Genomic DNA, 19,357 nt, shown 5'->3' with positions numbered 1-19,357 from the left:
TGTCGCATACCCATTGACTTATATACCTTCCAAAACACTCACCTATACAACATGAGGAGAGATACCTGTGAAATAGGCAAATTGAAATACATTGAATATGCTTTCCTCGTTCCAATGGGCTTATTTCCCATGTATGTTCACAGGTATCTCTCCTTATGTTGCATAGATTAGTGTTTTCAGAGGTATATAAGAAAATGGTTATGCTAATCTCTTATTAGACTCTTCTGCATCTGTTAGGGTAACGCCTCTTTTGAACATAATTAGGACTAATGGCCGTTAATGCACTACTCTTTACAAGAGAAAACAAGACTTAACATTAACGGTGTTGACCTTTGCAAATCTGTGGTATTTGCAGGTCATCTTAAATTCCTACGCATGGAAACACCAAACATCGTTTCTTGAAATAATTTAATACCGGAGAGAAAAACGTTTCTTTGAATTTTTGAAAAAATAGATTTGACATTTGCTTTGTTCAGATTTAAATAGAAACCCCGTATACAGGAACACTGCCCACTGTATATGTCTACACACATCGTGCAACCGGGTGCTGATCAAGGAAACTGATCAAGGTCTTTAGGGAATGATTGGGAGAAAGAGAAAAACAATAATGGAGAAACAGACGTTTTAAATAAATGTATCCATTCATTCGTGCGTGGGTGGGGTTATTTATTGCCATGTGGGACAGCACCAATGTTTCCTATGCGCATCTTGATTTTGCTGGTACCTGCCGAACGAACACTAAAAGCAATGGTACACATCGTGGGATGGGATGATCGTAGAGAACTTGTAGCCTCCTTCACGGATGCGAGGAAACTTTTCTGCATGCCCAGCAGGGGTTGGGTTGTTACTGGCTGATAAAGCAGTGGGGCTACACTGAGATAACACACCAGTGGGGCTACACTGAGATAACACACCAGTGGGGCTACCCTGAGATACAAACTATTGGTAGCCCAACTCTCGATGGTGTATTAAACGTGTAGAGGTATTGATGGAGACTTTAGCCCCAGATGGGATTTTTTCATTGGATACTCTAGACTATTTCTTCGGTTTATAACTAATGATCCCTGCAAAGAAAGACTAACTAGGAACGAGAGAAAGGCATGGAGACATTGTTGGAAAGGAGGAGTAGGAATATGTTGTAGGGGGCAAGTAAGATTTGGGCTCAAACTACAGTCGCAGTGCTCTGGGGCATAGGTGGGTGAGCTGGGGGGAGGATGCTCCCTCCTTTCTTGCTTAAGAGGGAAATTTCTTCCTTCAGGTGGTCAATCTCATCTGCCTGGATTTCAACCAACTCGATCAACTTCTGCATCTCCTTCATTTCGGATTTCCGTGGCCCCTGGAATTCTTCACCCTGATTTGCAGAGACAGGGAGCAGAGAGAGAGAGAGAGTAAAAGATGTGAAGAGATTAATTCATCAATTGCTCTGGGGTAGTACTTTTTTTTTAGCACAGTTGCGCAGTTTTACCAAATGGAGATGAACCTGTTTCTGCTCTGCACTGCTTGATGCAGCCGGATGGTCAGGAGACTATACTAAAGTAGCCCCATCAAAGAGCTTTGAAGACAAACGTACCACGCTGGTTTGCCGAGCATCGAGTTTTGCTTCGAGAGCCATCTTTGCAGTAAGGAGCTCGTTCATACTCTCCAGCTTCCTTGTCTGCTCCCTGGTCACTTCCATCAGGTGCATCTTCAGCTCCACGACCTTGGCCTTTTGGGATTAGAAGGTCAGCAGCAGTGTAAAGGAAACCGTGAAGTGTGATACACTTAATACTATTGTGTAACTATTCTTAGTATTAGAATATATATACTACCTCCTGGGCGATTGTTTGTCACTGAAACATGGTGGGATGAAACTCATGACTGGACAGTTAATTTAGAGGGTTATTCCCTTTTTCGGAAGGATCAAACAAATAGAAGGGGAGGTGGAGTATGTTTATATGTTAAACCAAATCCAAAACCTATTATAAGGGATGATGTTTATGAAGGGAATGATGAAAATGTAGAGACTTTGTGGATAAAAGTATAAAGAAAATGTTTGTGGGAATATGCTATAAACCACCAAATATCTGTGAGATTGAGGAAGCTAAAATACTTTTGCCAATGGAGAAGGCATCAAAACTGGGTCATGTTTGCATAATGGGGGATTTTAATTATCCAGACATAGACTGGGGCAATGAGATTAGCGTTACAACAAAAGGAAACAGGTTTTTGGGGGTGCTTAAAGACAATTATATGACCCAAATTATTGAGGAACCAACAAGGAGAGGGGCAGTTCTGGATTTGGTCATATCAAACAATGTAGAAGTAATAACAAATATTCAAGTCCTGGAACATTTGGGTAACAGTGATCATAACATGGTCTCGTTTGAAATAAATTATCAAAAAACAGATTACTTGGGTTCAACAAAGACCTTAAACTTTAGAAAGGCAGATTTTAATAAACTGAGGTCTAATCTAGTAGTAATGCAATGGGATGATGTTTTTGCAGGGAAAAATGGGGACAATACAAGGAGCTTTCAAAAGAACTATTCATCCCACGGGCAGTACTAAGGACTCGGGGCCATCCCCTAAGGTTGGAGGAAAGGAAATTTCACCAGCAACAAAGGAAAGGGTTCTTTACAGTAAGGGCAGTCAAAATGTGGACTTCATTATCCATGGAGACTGTGATGGCAGATACAATAGATTTGTTCAAAAAAAGGTTGGACATCTTTTTAGATGGGAAAGGTATACAGGGATATACCAAATAAGTAAACATGGGAAGGATGTTGATCCAGGGATTAATCCGATTGCCAATTCTTGGAGTCAGGAAGGAATTAATTTTTCCCCTTAATGGGGTTTTTTGTTTGCCTTCCTCTGGATCAATAAGTAAGTACGGATATAGGATAAAGTATCTGTTGTCTAAATTTAGCATAGGTTGAACTTGATGGACCTACGTCTTTTTTCAACCTCATCTACTATGTAACTATGTAACTATGTAATAATCACTCTCCCTTTAAGTTGTGGGTTCATCCCTGGGCAGGGTGACCATATTTGTTCTGGCAAAAACCAGGACAAATGTCGCACATGCGCAGTCGCAAGCGCGGACTGTGCATGTGCGAATGCTGAGCACCGACTAAGCATGCGCAATGAGTGCTTGCCGGTCGCTTATGAACATACGCGATCCGCACTTGACGACAGCTAGTGCGCATGCGCGATTGCAGCTTGCCAGTCACGCATGCGCGGCTGGCAAGTGCCGATTGCGCATGAACACAAGCGGACGGAAAGTGCCGATAGAAAACGAGGACAGTGGCTCAAAAATTCGGGACAGAGGCCTAACAAACGAGACTGTCCCTGCTAAACCGGGACACCAGGTCACCCTATCCCTGAGGCGACCTTCTTTTTTTGTATCTCTCTAATGGTGCATTTTTATAGAGGACTTTGTCATATTGGTGACTAAATATAGAATATTTTTACATCTCTTATTATGTGCTTTGTTGTACTCATGGATTGGAGGTAGCAGTTGTGCACCGTTCATCACTGTCATTGTGTCTGCCTCATTGGCTACGTGACGACTAATATAACTGCGTCAGGCTCCCTCTATTCTCTCTTCTCGAGTGCCTCATATTTGTTCTTCATGAACAATGTCAGGGCAACAAGACTCAAGGAGATAAAAGGCAGATGTCACAACTCATGCATTCAAGCACAGACAGAAAACAGGCTGTAGCCGGAGCATGGAACAATGCAAGTGAGCAGGACAGAAAAATAACTTTATAAAGAGATGCAGAAGCCTGTGAACTCATTCAGCAGTAAAGCGACAAAGTACAAACATGACAACATTAAGGGAGCCTGGAATCGGACGGTACGTCTACGGGGGTTGGAGGAGCACAATGCGGACAGCAGCAGTTCGAGATCCTCCTCTGAAAATAAACATGCTTCATTTTGTGGTTACACAGATTATCTTTATGAAATTGTGTTTTACACAAATCAGTGTGACCAAAGTACAGAATTAAAGAATCTGTCATTTAGCTCCACAAAGTCCTGTTAACTGTCTGGAAGGGGTCTGGCTTTCCTACGAGTTAGTGAGTATTGGAGAAGCGGTGCCCTCAGGCTGCTATCCTCATCCTGCACATCACAGGCGCTGTTGCCGGTTCTGCTCAGAGTGCCCCGGTTTAATCCTTACCTGCCACTCTTTGATCTCCCTGTCCATCCTGTGCTCCTTTTCTGAAGATTTCATCTTCAGCTCCTCCAGGTTGGTGTTCACAGAGTGTGTCTGCAGAGCCTCCAGGTCCACCAGACGGCCGAACTTCATCATCATCTGCTGGCGGCACTTCTCCTCCAGCCCTAGGACCAGATGTTCTTATAGTTATTTGCAGACACACAAAACCTCATGTGGATTATATTATACCTCATTCGTTTGTATTCTGTCAGTTACTAGCAATAATAGAACCTACAGCGTGTCTCATGCAAAGCTAAGTACTACTGGCTGACTATCACGTAAGAGAAACCCCATGTTACCCCATCCTGTTGGGGGGGCTTGAGGACTGGAGTTGAGCACCCCTTGTATAAATGTAGGTCAGCCTAGTCAGAAGATCACAGGATTTTTAGAAACTTCTTCCCAAATCCATGTTCCTTCCTAATAGGCCGGACGAGTTTTAATGTCAATTATTTCTGTGGGACATTTTCATTTAGTATTTTTGCACTCTTTGATATACAGGAACATATAGATTGTAAACTCTCCGGGGCAGGGATTTCTTTTATTATTGTGTCTCCTTGTCGCCTTGTTGTACTATAATGCTCCGTATTTTATTGTCTATTTTGTAAGAGCTGTGTACATTGTTAGAACTATATACAAATAAAAATTATACATGCATACTGTATCTATATGTAATCCCCTATGTGATAAGATCCACACACACTCACTGCCCCGTGTGATGAGATCCACACACACTCACTGCCCCCTGTGTGATGAGATCCACACACACTCACTGCCCCCTGTGTGATGAGATCCACACACACTCACTGCCCCATGTGTGATGAGATCCACACACACTCACTGCCCCCTGTGTGATAAGATCCACACACACTCACTGCCCCGTGTGATGAGATCCACACACACTCACTGCCCCCTGTGTGATGAGATCCACACACACTCACTGCCCCCTGTGTGATGAGATCCACACACACTCACTGCCCCTGTGTGATGAGATCCACGCACACTCACTGCCCCGTGTGATGAGATCCACACACACTCACTGCCCCCTGTGTGATAAGATCCACACACACTCACTGCCCCCTGTGTGATGAGATCCACACACACTCACTGCCCCTGTGTGATGAGATCCACACACACTCACTGCCCCCTGTGTGATGAGATCCACACACACTCACTGCCCGTGTGATGAGATTCCCACACACTCATTGCCCCTGTGTGATGAGATCCACACACACTCACTGCCCCTGTGTGATGAGATCCACACACACTCACTGCCCCTGTGTGATGAGATCCACACACACTCACTGCCCCTGTGTGATGAGATCCACACACACTCACTGCCCCTGTGTGATGAGATCCACACACACTCACTGCCCCCTGTGTGATAAGATCCACACACTCACTGCCCCTGTGTGATGAGATCCACACACACTCACTGCCCCTGTGTGATGAGATCCACACACACTCACTGCCCCCTGTGTGATGAGATCCACACACACTCACTGCCCCTGTGTGATGAGATCCACACACACTCACTGCCCCTGTGTGATGGGATCCACACACACTCACTGACCCCTGGCAGGTTCCTCTCCAGTGTGCTCTGGACATGTGACTGAGATGGACATGAGAGCAGCCAATAATGGCTGTGGAAGGCGGGATCAGGAGGGGGAGGAGCCTTTACAGAGGGCTATGTTGAGTTAGATCTGGATGACCTGAGCGCTATCAGGTTCAGTCGAGTTTTGCAGAGAGTGCACGTGGCAGCAGGAGCAGAGCGCTACAGTGCCAGAAGTGTTCGAGAGTTCAAGCGCCGTTGGAGGAAACCCTCAGCGGTTCCGAAGCGCGGCGGTTCCGAAGCGCGGCGGTTCCGAAGCGCGGCGGTTCCGAAGCGCGGCGGTTCCGAAGCACCGGCCTGCAACAGCTCGTACACAACGAGCTCCCGCGGTGGGACGGCCCCATCACAAGCCAATATACCCAGGATTGGGTGGCTAATGCACCCCTGACACGGATTCACACCAGTGGCAGCGTTGTTGGGGGTTGTGTTGTATTTGTGTAGTGTGTGTAGTGATCCTCGGCAGAGTATCGTGAGGTACCAGAGTTAGTAAGGTATATGTAAACTAGTTGTATTACCCATACTGTCTGTGTTCTTCCTGCCGTCTGACCGTAGGCCACGTGTGGCCCATTAAGTTAGCAATAGTCATAAGTTTGAGAGCTAAAAGTAGAGGGGATATATATATATATATATATATATATATATATATATATATATATTATTTGTCTTAACATATAGAAGAGTTATATGAAGTGTGTAGCTGTCCCTCGGGACATAGAAGGGCTTCTTAATGTCCAGTTCTGTTAATATTTGGTATTAACTTCCTTTCATCTGTCAGAATCATTTGTGTCCTGCTATTTTTGCTTCAAATATTTAGGATATGCACGGCTTTCACACTTTCCCCCTTGTACAGTTCTAGCAATGTATTTCATTATAATGTATACAATGTCTATTTATCAGACTTTCTTCATCAGGAATGTACCCACTGCCGGCTGTCAAAAAATCCCTCTGTCGTTCATAAGCATCCGTGTCACGTTTAAGGAATCGTTATTGTAGAAAGGGCTCGTGATTCAGGAATCCATTTTGTCTTATTAGCTTCTATTTTATCTACAGTGTGTTGTATAAAACCTTGGTAATTACAAATGACGCTACAAGGCAGAAGCTCATGAGTTTGGTATGTCAGAGGAGTCAGACAGTTAAATGAATATGACAAAGGCATATTTAGAAAGGAGTGTAGCTTCATTTAAAATTCCAATGTGACATTTCTCAAGAGTCTTCATTCTGCATCCCGTGTGGTTGTGTTGGGGAGTATAGAATGGTCTGTCAGCATTGTTTTGTTGGTGTATATTGGTAGGATAATAAAGATCGGCTTTAGAGATTAGGAACATCGTTAATCCTATAGATACAAAGAACAATGAAATCAGTCTGGAATAAGAGAGGTTTGTCAGAACAGAGATTGATAGTATGAGTGTAGACATCTCACAAATACTCCTGGGAGACAAAAATGTAGGCGGACATTGTTCTACCATAAATGTCTAAAAGATAACAGGTAAAGACGAAAATGTTTTTCTTACGCCCTATTAATATTAATTGCTATGTATAATCTGGTTGATCGTGAGAAAGAGGCCATGTATAGCTACAACGGCGATGAGAAACAGTATAAAGGTTTTGCTTAGACAAAGAGAGAACAGAACCATGAAATGATCGTCCCCATGCAGAACCTGTATGTCCGTAATATGCTTTCCGTCTCTGAAGAATAAACCATTATTGGAACAAAAATACCCGCCTCAATCTCGAAGGATCTACAGTAAAGGATTATTTTCCGCTATCAAAACCAGAACTTCTCTTACATTTGATGTAGGTCTTATGCAGATGTGTACGTCAAGATAAGGAAGAGCCGGTTACCTGGCTCGCATATAACTCCCCACCAGGCAGAGTTGAAGCTACACGGTCTTTATACATTTTTTGAATTGCTGATAATACTGATGGATACTTGTTCTCAATGCTCAGTGATGGGAGTTCTTGCAAGTTCATTGTCTATACATACAAACGATCGCCCCTGTTTGCCTAATGAGTTCTACTGCCAACCCCATCTTTGTACTGTACTTGTTATTTCCATTGTAACCGCATATATACATATATACATATATATATTCTGTATATACAACCTGATCTTCTCTATTCTCTCTCCCTTTCTTAATTCTGTTCTCTCCCCCAAACTATAAATGATTATTATATATAATAATACAATTAAAAGATACCAGCGTCCCCCTCTATTGAGGGTAGCTAAATGTAATTTCAGTGGGAGCTGCCAGCTAATGACTTCGATTAGCATATCTCTCGGGTATTTTATGTGTGCTCCATTTTAAGCAAAGGTGTCTCTGGCAGGTTCTTTGAAGAGATACACATAGGACTAGGGACCCTACTAAAATATATCTGTGTCTCTCTCTCCTCCCCCCATCTCCAGATTTCAAGGTCGGGACAGGACTAACTTCAGGTATGACCTATGTGTCAGGAATCGGCGTTCTCCACGCTCCTCACACAGAGCACTCCCTCCCCGCAGGGAGCCCCTGGACACACAAAACAATCCTGCCTTACCGGCCTCCACGGCTCCCCGCCCCTGCCGCCGTCGCGGGATCACTCCCCTTTGCGATTTCTCTGTACAGCGCCGCGCGCCCACGCCCTCCTGCACGCACACCTGCACCATCCACTGGCTCGGTTCACGCGCGTACACGAGTTACGGAGCACGCTCAGTCTGCACACTCTTCTTCCCATCCCCCGGACCTCAGACTCCGCCCCTGCACACTGCACGAGCATACTCAGGTTACCAACAAGACTCACCTGGCCTGTTATGCCTGCACCAATCTGCAGTGTCTCCCTGTAGCTCTTCCTGTCCCGCCTCCGTTCCTAATTGGACCTTCCTGCTTTATCTAGCTCCTCTCTGCTCTCAGTCTTTGCTCGACATAGTCTCTGTACGGAAGTACTTCTGGATTCTCTCAGTGTTTTCACAGGTACTGACATGGCTTGTACGACTACCCACTCTGGCTCTCGATTTCGGAACTCCTTGGACAACGCTCACTCTGGTAACCCCTTGAACATGGCTTGGACTACGACCTATCTCCACTCTCCACTCCCTGACCTCGGCAAGGCATTCATCACTATCTCTACAACCGGTACCGGCAAGTATTGTCTACCTTACTACACCTGGCCTGGCAACGCTTCATACCACACTCCGGACACGCTCCCTTTGCTGCGGGTGTGTGTATTACCACTTCCCCCTTCAGCTCAGGGGACGGGTCTGGTCTGCGGGCAGCACCGGCGTAACATTATGTCGAGCCCACAAGACTCAGACCAGACCGAACAACAGCAGGTTCTCTCTAATCTGCTTCAGCAAAACCAGGCCATGGCGGATCAAATTGTGGCACTTACACGCCAGGTCGCAGTACTCTCAGACAGGGTACAGACCGCGACCCCGCCAGATGTAAGCCCCCACTCCGCAAGCGCAGTTAGCAGCTCAGATGTAAGGATTCCTCCCCCCAAGCCTTATACAGGTGAACCGCAAGATTGTAGGGGTTTCCTAAACCAGTGTGAGGTGCAGTTTGAAATGGCCCCCCATCTCTACAATACTGATCGCAAGAAGGTAGCCTACATTTATAACCTCCTCACTGGCAGCGCCCTGGCGTGGCCTTCCCCGGTTTGGGAGCGACGTTCTGACCTTAACCAAGATTACCCGGCATTTAAAGCCGAGTTTCAACGGGTATTCGATTCCCCCACTCGTCGGGAGATGGCATCTGTTTCTCTCCTCCAGATCACTCAGGGACGGCGGATGGTGACACAGTATGCTGTGGAATTCCGGACTCTAGCAGCCGAGACTAACTGGGGACAAGAGGCTCTCGTCTCCGTATTCTGGCAAGGCCTGGCAGATCCCATCAAGGACGAACTCTCTTGCCAATCCAGGCCGGATCAACTGGAGTTCCTGATTGATTTGGCCATCCAAGTGGATCAACGCATCCAGGTACGCCGCTCAGAGCGTCAGCGCACTCGCTTCCATAACTTTCAAGTTCCGTTCTCCAGTACTCTTAGCAGCACTCCTGCTCCCCCAAGTGCTACCACACCTCTTCGTCCTGCACTGGAGTTGCCAGAGCCAATGCAATTGGGGGTACAACGCATCCGCACACCGATACGGCAGTTCCGCCACGCCGGGGGATTGTGTTTCTACTGCAGATCCATGGAACATCTGGTTCGGGAGTGTCCACTGTGTCCGGGAAACGGGAACACCCAATGACTACAGAGGGGCTCTCTCTGGGTGTAATGTCTCCACGTCCCCTTCATAAAGATGAACTCCCTAAGAAACTTACATTTCCAGTCTTCCTTTCAGGCGATAAGTTCAAGACTTCTACCACTGCTTTCATTGACTCAGGAGCTGGAGGAAACTTCGTGGATCTTGAATTCGCCAGGGTAAACCGCATACCACTAGTGAGAAAGAAGGTTCCCATCGCACTCGTCAGTATCGATGGACGTCCTCTTACCCCGGCCCACATCTCCTTAGAGACGGCTCCCTTGCTTCTGTCTTCACATCTGCACAAGGAGACCTTAGTTCTCGATGCCATTCACGCTCCTGGGATACCCATCACCCTTGGTCTTCCTTGGCTACAGCTTAACAATCCTCTCATTGACAGGACTTCCTCTGCTCCCATTTCCTGGAGGCCGAGGTCAGGCGAGACTCATCAACTGCTGGCCAATACCTCTGTTCCCGAAGTTATTCTACCTTCCGTTTACCATCAATTCCGGGACGTTTTCAATAAGGTACAGTCAGACCTCTTGCCGCCACACAGGACTTACGATTGTCCAATCGATCTAGTTCCTGGTTACTCCCTACCCAAGTCCAAGACCTACCCTTTGTCGTTACCAGAATCTCACGCTATGGATGAATATATCCAGGAGAATGTCAAGAAAGGCTTTATTCATCACTCCAATTCCCCAGCAGGGGCTGGGTTTTTCTTCGTCAAGAAAAAGGACGGGTCGTTGAGGCCTTGCATCGACTACAGGGGTTTAAACCAGATAACTATTAAAAATCGTTACCCCCTTCCCCTTATTACCGAACTGTTCGATAAATTACAGGGGGCCAAGATTTTTTCCAAGTTGGATCTGCGTGGTGCCTATAACCTGGTGCGCATCAGGAAGGGGGATGAATGGAAGACGGCCTTCAACACGCGTAGTGGACACTACGAATATCTAGTAATGCCTTTCGGCTTATGTAATGCTCCCGCTGTCTTCCAGGATTTCATCAACGACGTCTTTCGTAAGGTACTCAATATTTTTGTTATTGTATACTTGGATGATATCCTGATTTTTTCCAAAGATCTCCAGGACCACATACGCCACACCTCCTATGTCCTTTCCCGTCTCCGGGAACACCATTTGTACACCAAACTGGAGAAGTGCACCTTTCATCAGACCTCTACTCCGTTCCTTGGGTACATCATTTCCGATGAGGGGTTTATGATGGACTCCGGTAAACTTCAAGCAGTCACTGAATGGCCAAGACCCAACTCTCTCAAGGCCATACAACGTTTTTTAGGGTTCGCTAATTATTATCGTAAGTTTATACGGAGTTTTTCCACCATTGTGGCACCCCTTACTGTGCTCACCAAAAAAGGAGCTGATCCTTCTGCTTGGTCATCCGAGACACTCAAGGAAGCCTTTATATCCGCACCTATTCTCCGTCATCCCGACATTGATCTTCCCTTCGTCCTGGAGGTCGACGCTTCTGATTGCGGCGCTGGTGCTGTTCTTTCTCAGAGACCCACGCCCCAAGATAAGTTACATCCCTGTGCATATTTTTCCAAGAAATTCTCGTCTGCCGAGAGGAACTATGACGTGGGTAACAGGGAACTTCTGGCCGTGAAGATGGCTCTTCAAGAGTGGAGACACCTGCTGGAGGGGTCGAAAGAGCCGTTTACTATCCTCACGGACCACAAGAACCTTCTTTACATAGAGAACGCTCGACGCATTGGTCCACGACAGGCTCGTTGGGCCCTTTTTTTTCCCCGATTCGATTTTCACCTTTCCTATATCCCCGGGACCAAGAACGTTAAGGCAGACGCACTCTCCCGAATACATTCTTCTGAAGAGAGGCCAGAGGAATCTTTGGAGACTATCCTTCCGCATGAGAGGATTCTCGCCACGTCTTCTTTTAAGAATCTTGACAAGATTTTGCACTCCCAGAGACGCATTCCCAAGGACTTGGTCGTTCCTGACAACAAACTCTTTGTACCTTCCAAATTTGTTCCAGAGGTCCTGTCTTGGGGTCACTCCTCTAAATCTGCAGGTCATCCAGGTTTTAAGAAGACTACTGATCTCATTCGTCGGAATTTCTGGTGGCCAAGGATGTCTCAAGATATTCTGGAGTTTACCCGCGCCTGTCCCACGTGCGCTCAAAGCAAGACTCTCCGTCAAAAGCCTCAGGGTTTTCTGTTACCCTTCCAGTTCCCGACCGCCCCAGGTCCCACATTTCGATGGACTTCATCGTGGAGTTGCCCAGGTCCAGAGGAATGAACACTATCTTGGTGGTCGTGGACAGGTTCTCAAAGATGTCCCATTTCATTCCACTTAAAGGATTACCCACCTCCCCCGCCCTTGCTGATATCTTTAGAGAGTAGATTGTCCGGATTCATGGGATCCCTTCGTCTATTGTTTCTGACAGAGGTTCTCAGTTCGTATCCAAATTTTGGAGAGCTTTCACGAAGAGATTGGGCATCTCTTCTTCTTTCTCTTCCGCCTATCATCCTCAGTCCAATGGACAAACGGAGAGAATCAATCAATCCCTGGAGAAGTACCTGAGATGTTTCATATCCGATTTCCAGGATGATTGGGCTCAACTCCTCTCTTGGGCAGAGTATGCCGTCAATTCTGCCAAAAACGAGTCCACCCGGGAGTCGCCCTTCTTTATAAATTATGGGTTCCACCCTCCCTGTCTTCCCATCCCCAACATTCCTTCTGGAGTACCAGCCGTAGATGAACGCATTTCTTCCCTCCAAACCGCATGGTCCAGGATTCAGTCTACCCTTCTCAACTCCTCCCGCAGGTCGAAACTACAGGCCGATCGTCGTCGTCGTCGTTCGGCGCCCAGTTACAAACCAGGGGATTTGGTATGGCTCTCCTCTAAGAATATCCACCTCAAGGTACCAGCTCCTAAACTGGCACCCAAGTTCCTGGGTCCCTTCCCTATTTGTGAACAAATCAATCCCGTGGCATTCCGGCTCCAACTACCACCCAGTATGAAGATTCCCAATGTCTTTCATGTGTCCCTCTTAAAACCATTTATCTCCAGTCACTTCTTTCCGGATCAGACTCGTAAACCGGATCCCATTACTGTACAAAATAACGAGGAATACGAAGTTCACTCTCTTTTGGATTCTCACCTATCCAGGGGTCAGCTCCAGTTCTTGGTGCAGTGGAAGGGCTTTGGCCCTGAAGAGAGATCCTGGGTTCCTTCAAAGGACATTCATGCCCCGGCTCTTCTTAAGTCCTTCAGGAAAAAGTTTCCAGAGAAACCGTTCTTGGACCTTCCTGAGGCCGTTCCTGAAGAGGGGGGTACTGTCAGGAATCGGCGTTCTCCACGCTCCTCAAACAGAGCACTCCCTCCCCACAGGGAGCCCCTGGACACACAAAACAATCCTGCCTTACCGGCCTGCACGGCTCCCCGCCCCTGCCACCGTCGCGGGATCACTCCCCTCGGCGATTCCTCTGTACAGCGCCGCGCGCGCCCACGCCCTCCTGCACGCACACCTGCACTATCCACTAGCTAAGTTCACGCGCGTACACGAGTTACGGAGCACGCTCAGTCTGCACACTCTTCTTCCCGTCCCCCGGACCTCAGGCTCCGCCCCCGCACACTGCACGAGCATACTCAGGTTACCAACAAGACTCACCTGGCCTGTTATGCCTGCACCAATCTGCAGTGTCTCCCTGTAGCTCTTCCTGTCCCGCCTCCGTTCCTAATTTGACCTTCCTGCTTTATCTAGCTCCTCTCTGCTCTCAGTCTTTGCTCGACATAGTCTCTGTATGGAAGTACTTCTGGATTCTCTCAGTGTTTTCACAGGTACTGACGCGGCTTGTACGACTACCCCCTCTGGCTCTCGATCTCGGCACTCCTTGGACAACGCTCACTCTGGTAACCCCTTGAACACGGCTTGGACTACGACCTATCTCCGCTCTCCACTCCCTGACCTCGGCAAGGCATTCGTCACTCTATCTCTACAACCGGTACCGGCAAGTATTGTCTACCTTCCTACACCTGGCCTGGCAATGCTTCATACCACACTCCGGACACGCTCCCTTTGCTGCGGGTGCGTGTATTACCACTTCCCCCTTCAGCTCAGGGGATGGGTCTGGTCTGCGGGCAGCACCGGCGTAACACTATGTAACGCATCGTTAAATCCATGCAGTCACTATACCGGAGCTCTGTGGATATGCGTTGCTATAGGGGACACCTCTTTTACATATCATTAGCGCTAACTTCCGTTATACTAATGCAAGGGTCCGTTACGGCTGAAACTTAACGCTGTGTTAAGTCAACACCAGAGGTTTGTGGATCTGGCCCTAAGTAGGTAGGAGATATAGGGAAAAAACGATGTGAATGAAAAATGAAACATTGTCTGAGATAAGGATATAGCGTTGGTGTTACTCATATGAAATATATCTACTTGGATAATGCCCATAGCCAATTTGAATGGAAGAAATGTTTGAGAAAGCCGCAGGCAGCGTCATGATATAAAAACATAATTACATCATTTTGAACACCTGATGATGCCCACAGAGCACAGGAAGACAATATTTCATTACAGATGTGTGATCACTGCGTTATGATGTCCTGTCTTGGTGAGGGCTGTGACGAAATGGACAACCAGGCTTCCTAAAATGCCCAGGAAGTTCTGCCCGGTGGCCTATTCTCATCAGGGTAACCATGGCGTCGGGGTTTTGCCCATGGAATTCAATGTACCTTGTGTTATGCAATATATGAAAGTAGTGGTACTGTTTGATTCCAATGTACTTCACATGATGTTTTTACAGTCTGTGAAAGCAGTAGATAGCTGTTAGGCCAAGGTCCCACTGCACGCGCCGGCACGCCCACCTTCCGTCCTGGTGGCGTGTACACGGCACTTCACCGCGATCTGCGGTCTGTAGGGAGCTGTTTTGAGGCGCGGGGCGTGGCCAAAATGGGTCAGGTGGGCGCGGCCATGAAGGGGGGGCGGGGTCATGCCACAGCCATGAAAGCATAAACAAAAGCTAAATAAAGAAAGAAAAACTAAAAGTGCATGACACACGGCTCTGACACGTGGCTCTGACACGCGGCTCTGACACGCGGCTCTGACACGCGGCTCTGACACGCGGCTCTGACACGCGGCTCTGACACACCGCTCTGACACGCGGCTCTGACACACATACATTGTGGAAATACTGTACATCTGCTACACAACACTGGGAAGGGATTCAGACATATAAAGTGGCTGGCTGAGAGTTTCCATTTGCTACTGCCGTGCTGCAAACAGTCACACATCCTTGCAAGTAACTCTTGGGCGACATTACAATCAAATATATCTTTCTGCTGTATTGGAATCCCAACATTACAAACACATGGGTTCATTTAATTGAGTACAAGGTTAACCTCACTTATAATTACAAATGGTGTTCAAGGTAAAAATGTATCTCACCGTTGCAAAGAGACACACGTCTCTGATTGGCTCCCTGGCGCACCATGTGACGCGTCGCCGCACGGGAACACACACGGGTCCTGTTGTAGCCCCTGCTGGCCGACGCGTCACAGTGTGCAGTGAGCCAGGAAGCGAGGAGGGACCGGGGACAGCCAGGAAGAAGGTAAGGGGCTGATGAGAGGCGCGGCCGCAGCCGCCGGCTGCACCGGGGACCTAGCCTTATGCTTAAAACTATATAAAACAGTGATGTACATCTCTGTTCAATATATATATACCTGCAGGGGTTAACTGTCTCCTGCAAATGGAGCTGCAATCACATCAGAGTTAATTAAATTGGAGTTTGCATTGAATACCTGGACACTGTGATGGGATTAGGCCCATTGTTAAGCAACCAGTGAGAGGTCTACCACCTGCTCTGGGAACTTGCTCTGCAAGAAAGCTGTAAACCCTGGGGCTGTATCGGGCATTGTATACCGGTGGACGGGGATTGTGTGAGTATTGTCCTCTCTCTGTCTACATCCTGTGGACTATGCTAAGAATAGGGAGAACACATTTGGGCAGGCCATTTTGGGCTTCTTGGCACAACTTCAACCCCAGTAATCTCATTAATTGGGCCTGGGGCCATGTGCAGAGACCAGGACTATTGTTCCTCTCCAGACATAAAGCAATTGGAGTGACCATACCGCTCAGCCTAATACGTATACTAATTGTATTCTAATAACAGGGTGCAGGTCTCAGAGGAGGATGTGTTGCTGTTGATCGCCTCTCCTCCCTCTACCACTTGCCCTCTCGACCCCATTCCCTCCCATCTCCTAAAACCTCTTGCTCCTACTATAATCCCTACGCTCATACACATTTTTAACTCCTCCCTCTGCTCTGGAACCTTTCCATCTTCCTTCAAACATGCAACAGTCATACTATTACTCAAAAACAGCAAGCTTGACCCTACCTGTCTTTCCAACTATCGACCTGTCTCTCTCCTGCCTTTTGCCTCTAAACTCCTTGAACGTCTTGTATTCTCTCGCTTGCTCCATTTTCTCAACATCTATTCTCTCCTAGACCCTCTACAATCTGGCTTCCGCACTGCTCACTCCACGGAAACAGCCCTCACTAAAATAACTGACGACCTCCATGCTGCCAAAGACAGAGGTCATTACACTCTGCTCATATTACTCGACCTCTCTGCAGCATTTGACACCGTGGACTACCCTCTTCTCCTTCATATTCTCCATTCTCTTGGTATTCGGAACAAAGCTCTATCCTGGATCTCCTCTTACCTCTCCCATCGTACTTTCAGTGTCTCTTCTGCTAATACCTCCTCCTCCTCTATTGATCTCTCTGTGGGGTACCCCAGGGCTCTGTCCTGGGACCTCTTCTCTTTTCTCTGTACACACTCTCTCTAGGTGACCTAATAACATCTTTTGGGTTTAAATATCACCTCTATGCTGACGACACACAAATATACTTTTCAACACCCGACGTTACAACTGCTATACAAACCAAAGTTTCTGAATGTCTCTTTGCTATATCATCCTGGATGGCCCTCCGTCGCCTTAAACTCAACATGGCTAAAACAGAGCTCCTCATACTTCCTCCCAAACCTGGCCCTACTACCTCCTTCCACATTACTGTTGGAACTACGATCATTCACCCAGTAGCCCAAGCATGCTGCCTAGGGGTCACACTTGACTCCTCTCTCACATTCGCCCCTCACATTCAAAACATTTCTAAAACTTGTCTCTTTTTCCTCCGCAATATAACAAAGATACGCCCTTTCCTCTGTTGCTCGACTGCTAAAACTCTGACTCAGGCCCTCATTCTCTCCCGTCTTGATTACTGTAACCTCCTGCTGTCCGGCCTTCCTGCCTCTCACCTGTCTCCCCCTGCAATCTATCCTAAATGCTGCTGCCAGAATCACTCTACTCTTTCCTAGATCTGTCTCAGCATCTCCCCTCATGAAATCCCTCTCCTGGCTTCCGATCAAATCCCGCATCTCACACTCCATTCTTCTCACTTTTAAAGCTTTACACTCTTCTGCCCCTCCTTACATCTCATCCCTAATTTCTCGCTATGCACCATCCCGACTCTTGCGTTCTTCTCAAGGATGTCTTCTCTCTACCCCCTTTGTATCTAAAGCCCTCTCCCGCCGTAAACATTTCTCACTGACTGCCCCACACCTCTGGAATGCCCTTCCCCTCAGTACCCGACTAGCACCCTCTCTATACACCTTTAAGACTCACCTTAAGACACACTTGCTTAAAGAAGCATATGAATAGCACTGGATTTTCTGAACACATGATACATAAAGCTTGGCCCCCTGCAGACGCACTTACCAGAACTCCCTCCTACTGTCTCTGTACGTTCTCCCTACCTACCAATTAGATTGTAAGCTCCTCGGGGCAGGGACTCCTCTTCCTTAATGTTACTTTAATGTCTAAAAAACTTATTCCCATGATCTGTTATTTATATGACCTGTTATTTATACGATTACCCCCCTGTATTACTACTGTGAAGCGCTATGTACATTAATGGCGCTATATAAATAAAGACATACAATACAATACTACTGTATAATTTGAACAAGGTAGGTCCTCTCCAGACAAGCTGGCATTTTGATTGGGACAGGACTATATCTACTGCCCTCTCCCCAGCCTCGTTATTCTGAACCGGACAGCCTTTGTAAAGGCTGTGTGTTGGCAGGAGACTGTGAGGGTCCCTGGAGGGAGGGAGAGCGGAGAGCGCTCAGTCTGCTGACAGGGGACTAGCAGAGCCCCTGTAAATAGAGAGAGCTGACAGGGAGTCAGCAGACGGGAACTGAGGAGACTTAGTGCCAGGGCCGCCAAAAGAAATCGTGGGGCCCAGAACAAACATTTTAAGCAGCCCCCCCCCCCCATTTCACACCTCACGAGCCCCCTCTCTTCCCCCCCCCCCCTTCCCATGTGTTTCTCTCCCTTCTGTCTCACCCCATCTCACTCTCCCGCCTCGCATGTATTTCTCTCCCCTGCTTCTCACTAAGGCTGCGGCCCCGCTGGCGCTGAGCGTGCTCATGCTTGGAAAGCGCTCCAAGAATGAGCGCCGGGTGTCCTGGCATTTACGCAAGCGTGCGCGGGGGGCATTGCGGGTAGTTGAACGCGCTAGAAAGTTAGTTTTTTGTTTACATAAGCGCCGAGCGCGAGTGAGCGTGTGTGCCCGCGCACGAGCATCGCGTGAGCGGGGACTTACATATATCTATATATAACAAAGACAACACAAAAATTAAGTAGCGCTAAAGAGGATGTGAAATAACCCTAATAAATGATAAATTATAATAACATATTTAAAATATTAAAATAAATTAAAATTACCACAATTTAACCTAATAATATCTACAAACCATAACGTGATAGTGAAAAAAAAAATAAGGAAAATCCAAATTGAATGTTCCACTCAAACAAAAAATCCAGAGAGAAATATAGTCCCAATAGAAGATCCAGGGAGCGTCTTTGCAGCTTTAAGGGGAGTGGTATAGCCAACCACTTTTGGAATCTATGAAAAAAAAACAAACAAAAGTGCAAGCTCCATAGCACGTAACTGAGTAAAAATAAGGTACATTTATTTAAAAAATCAGCAACCCATAAGAATGTGCACTTACAGGATTTTAAACAGAACCATTCGTGGGAGAGAAATCTCTATTGTGGTCATTTGCGGTGGTAGGGTGAGTCCAAGGTTTGCAGAGTGGATGTAAACAGCCCAGGTTCACCATGAACTCCTATCCCGAATTGGCAGCAAGATATAAAGGCATCCAATGCCTGCACGTCCTTTGCTCCCTCATACAATGGTTGCTAACACTTGAAATTACCGCCAATTACCATTGTATGAGGGAGCAAAGGACGTGCAGGTATTGGATGCCTTTATATCTTGCTG

General features: G+C 47.1%; 1 protein-coding gene across 2 annotated transcripts in view; it reads right to left on the bottom strand.

Annotated features, from left to right (window-relative positions):
• Positions 1–394: 394 nt before the first annotated feature.
• The window catches only part of CFAP44 (cilia and flagella associated protein 44), a 131,836-nt gene continuing 112,873 nt past the window's right edge, over positions 395–19,357 (bottom strand). For both annotated transcript variants that reach the window (XM_075592860.1, XM_075592859.1), the window contains exons 33-35: positions 4,157–4,317; positions 1,571–1,705; positions 395–1,351 (exon numbers count right to left, since the gene is read on the bottom strand). In XM_075592860.1, coding sequence (XP_075448975.1) covers positions 1,163–1,351; positions 1,571–1,705; positions 4,157–4,317 — 485 coding nt within the window. In that variant the 3' untranslated portion in view covers positions 395–1,162. The remainder of the gene's footprint in view (positions 1,352–1,570; positions 1,706–4,156; positions 4,318–19,357) is intronic.

This window comes from Ascaphus truei, chromosome 3 (genome assembly GCF_040206685.1).
Source record: "Ascaphus truei isolate aAscTru1 chromosome 3, aAscTru1.hap1, whole genome shotgun sequence".
Taxonomy (NCBI): domain Eukaryota; kingdom Metazoa; phylum Chordata; class Amphibia; order Anura; family Ascaphidae; genus Ascaphus; species Ascaphus truei.
Note: the sequence above shows the minus strand (reverse complement) of the source record. Positions and strands in the feature narration are given on the sequence as shown.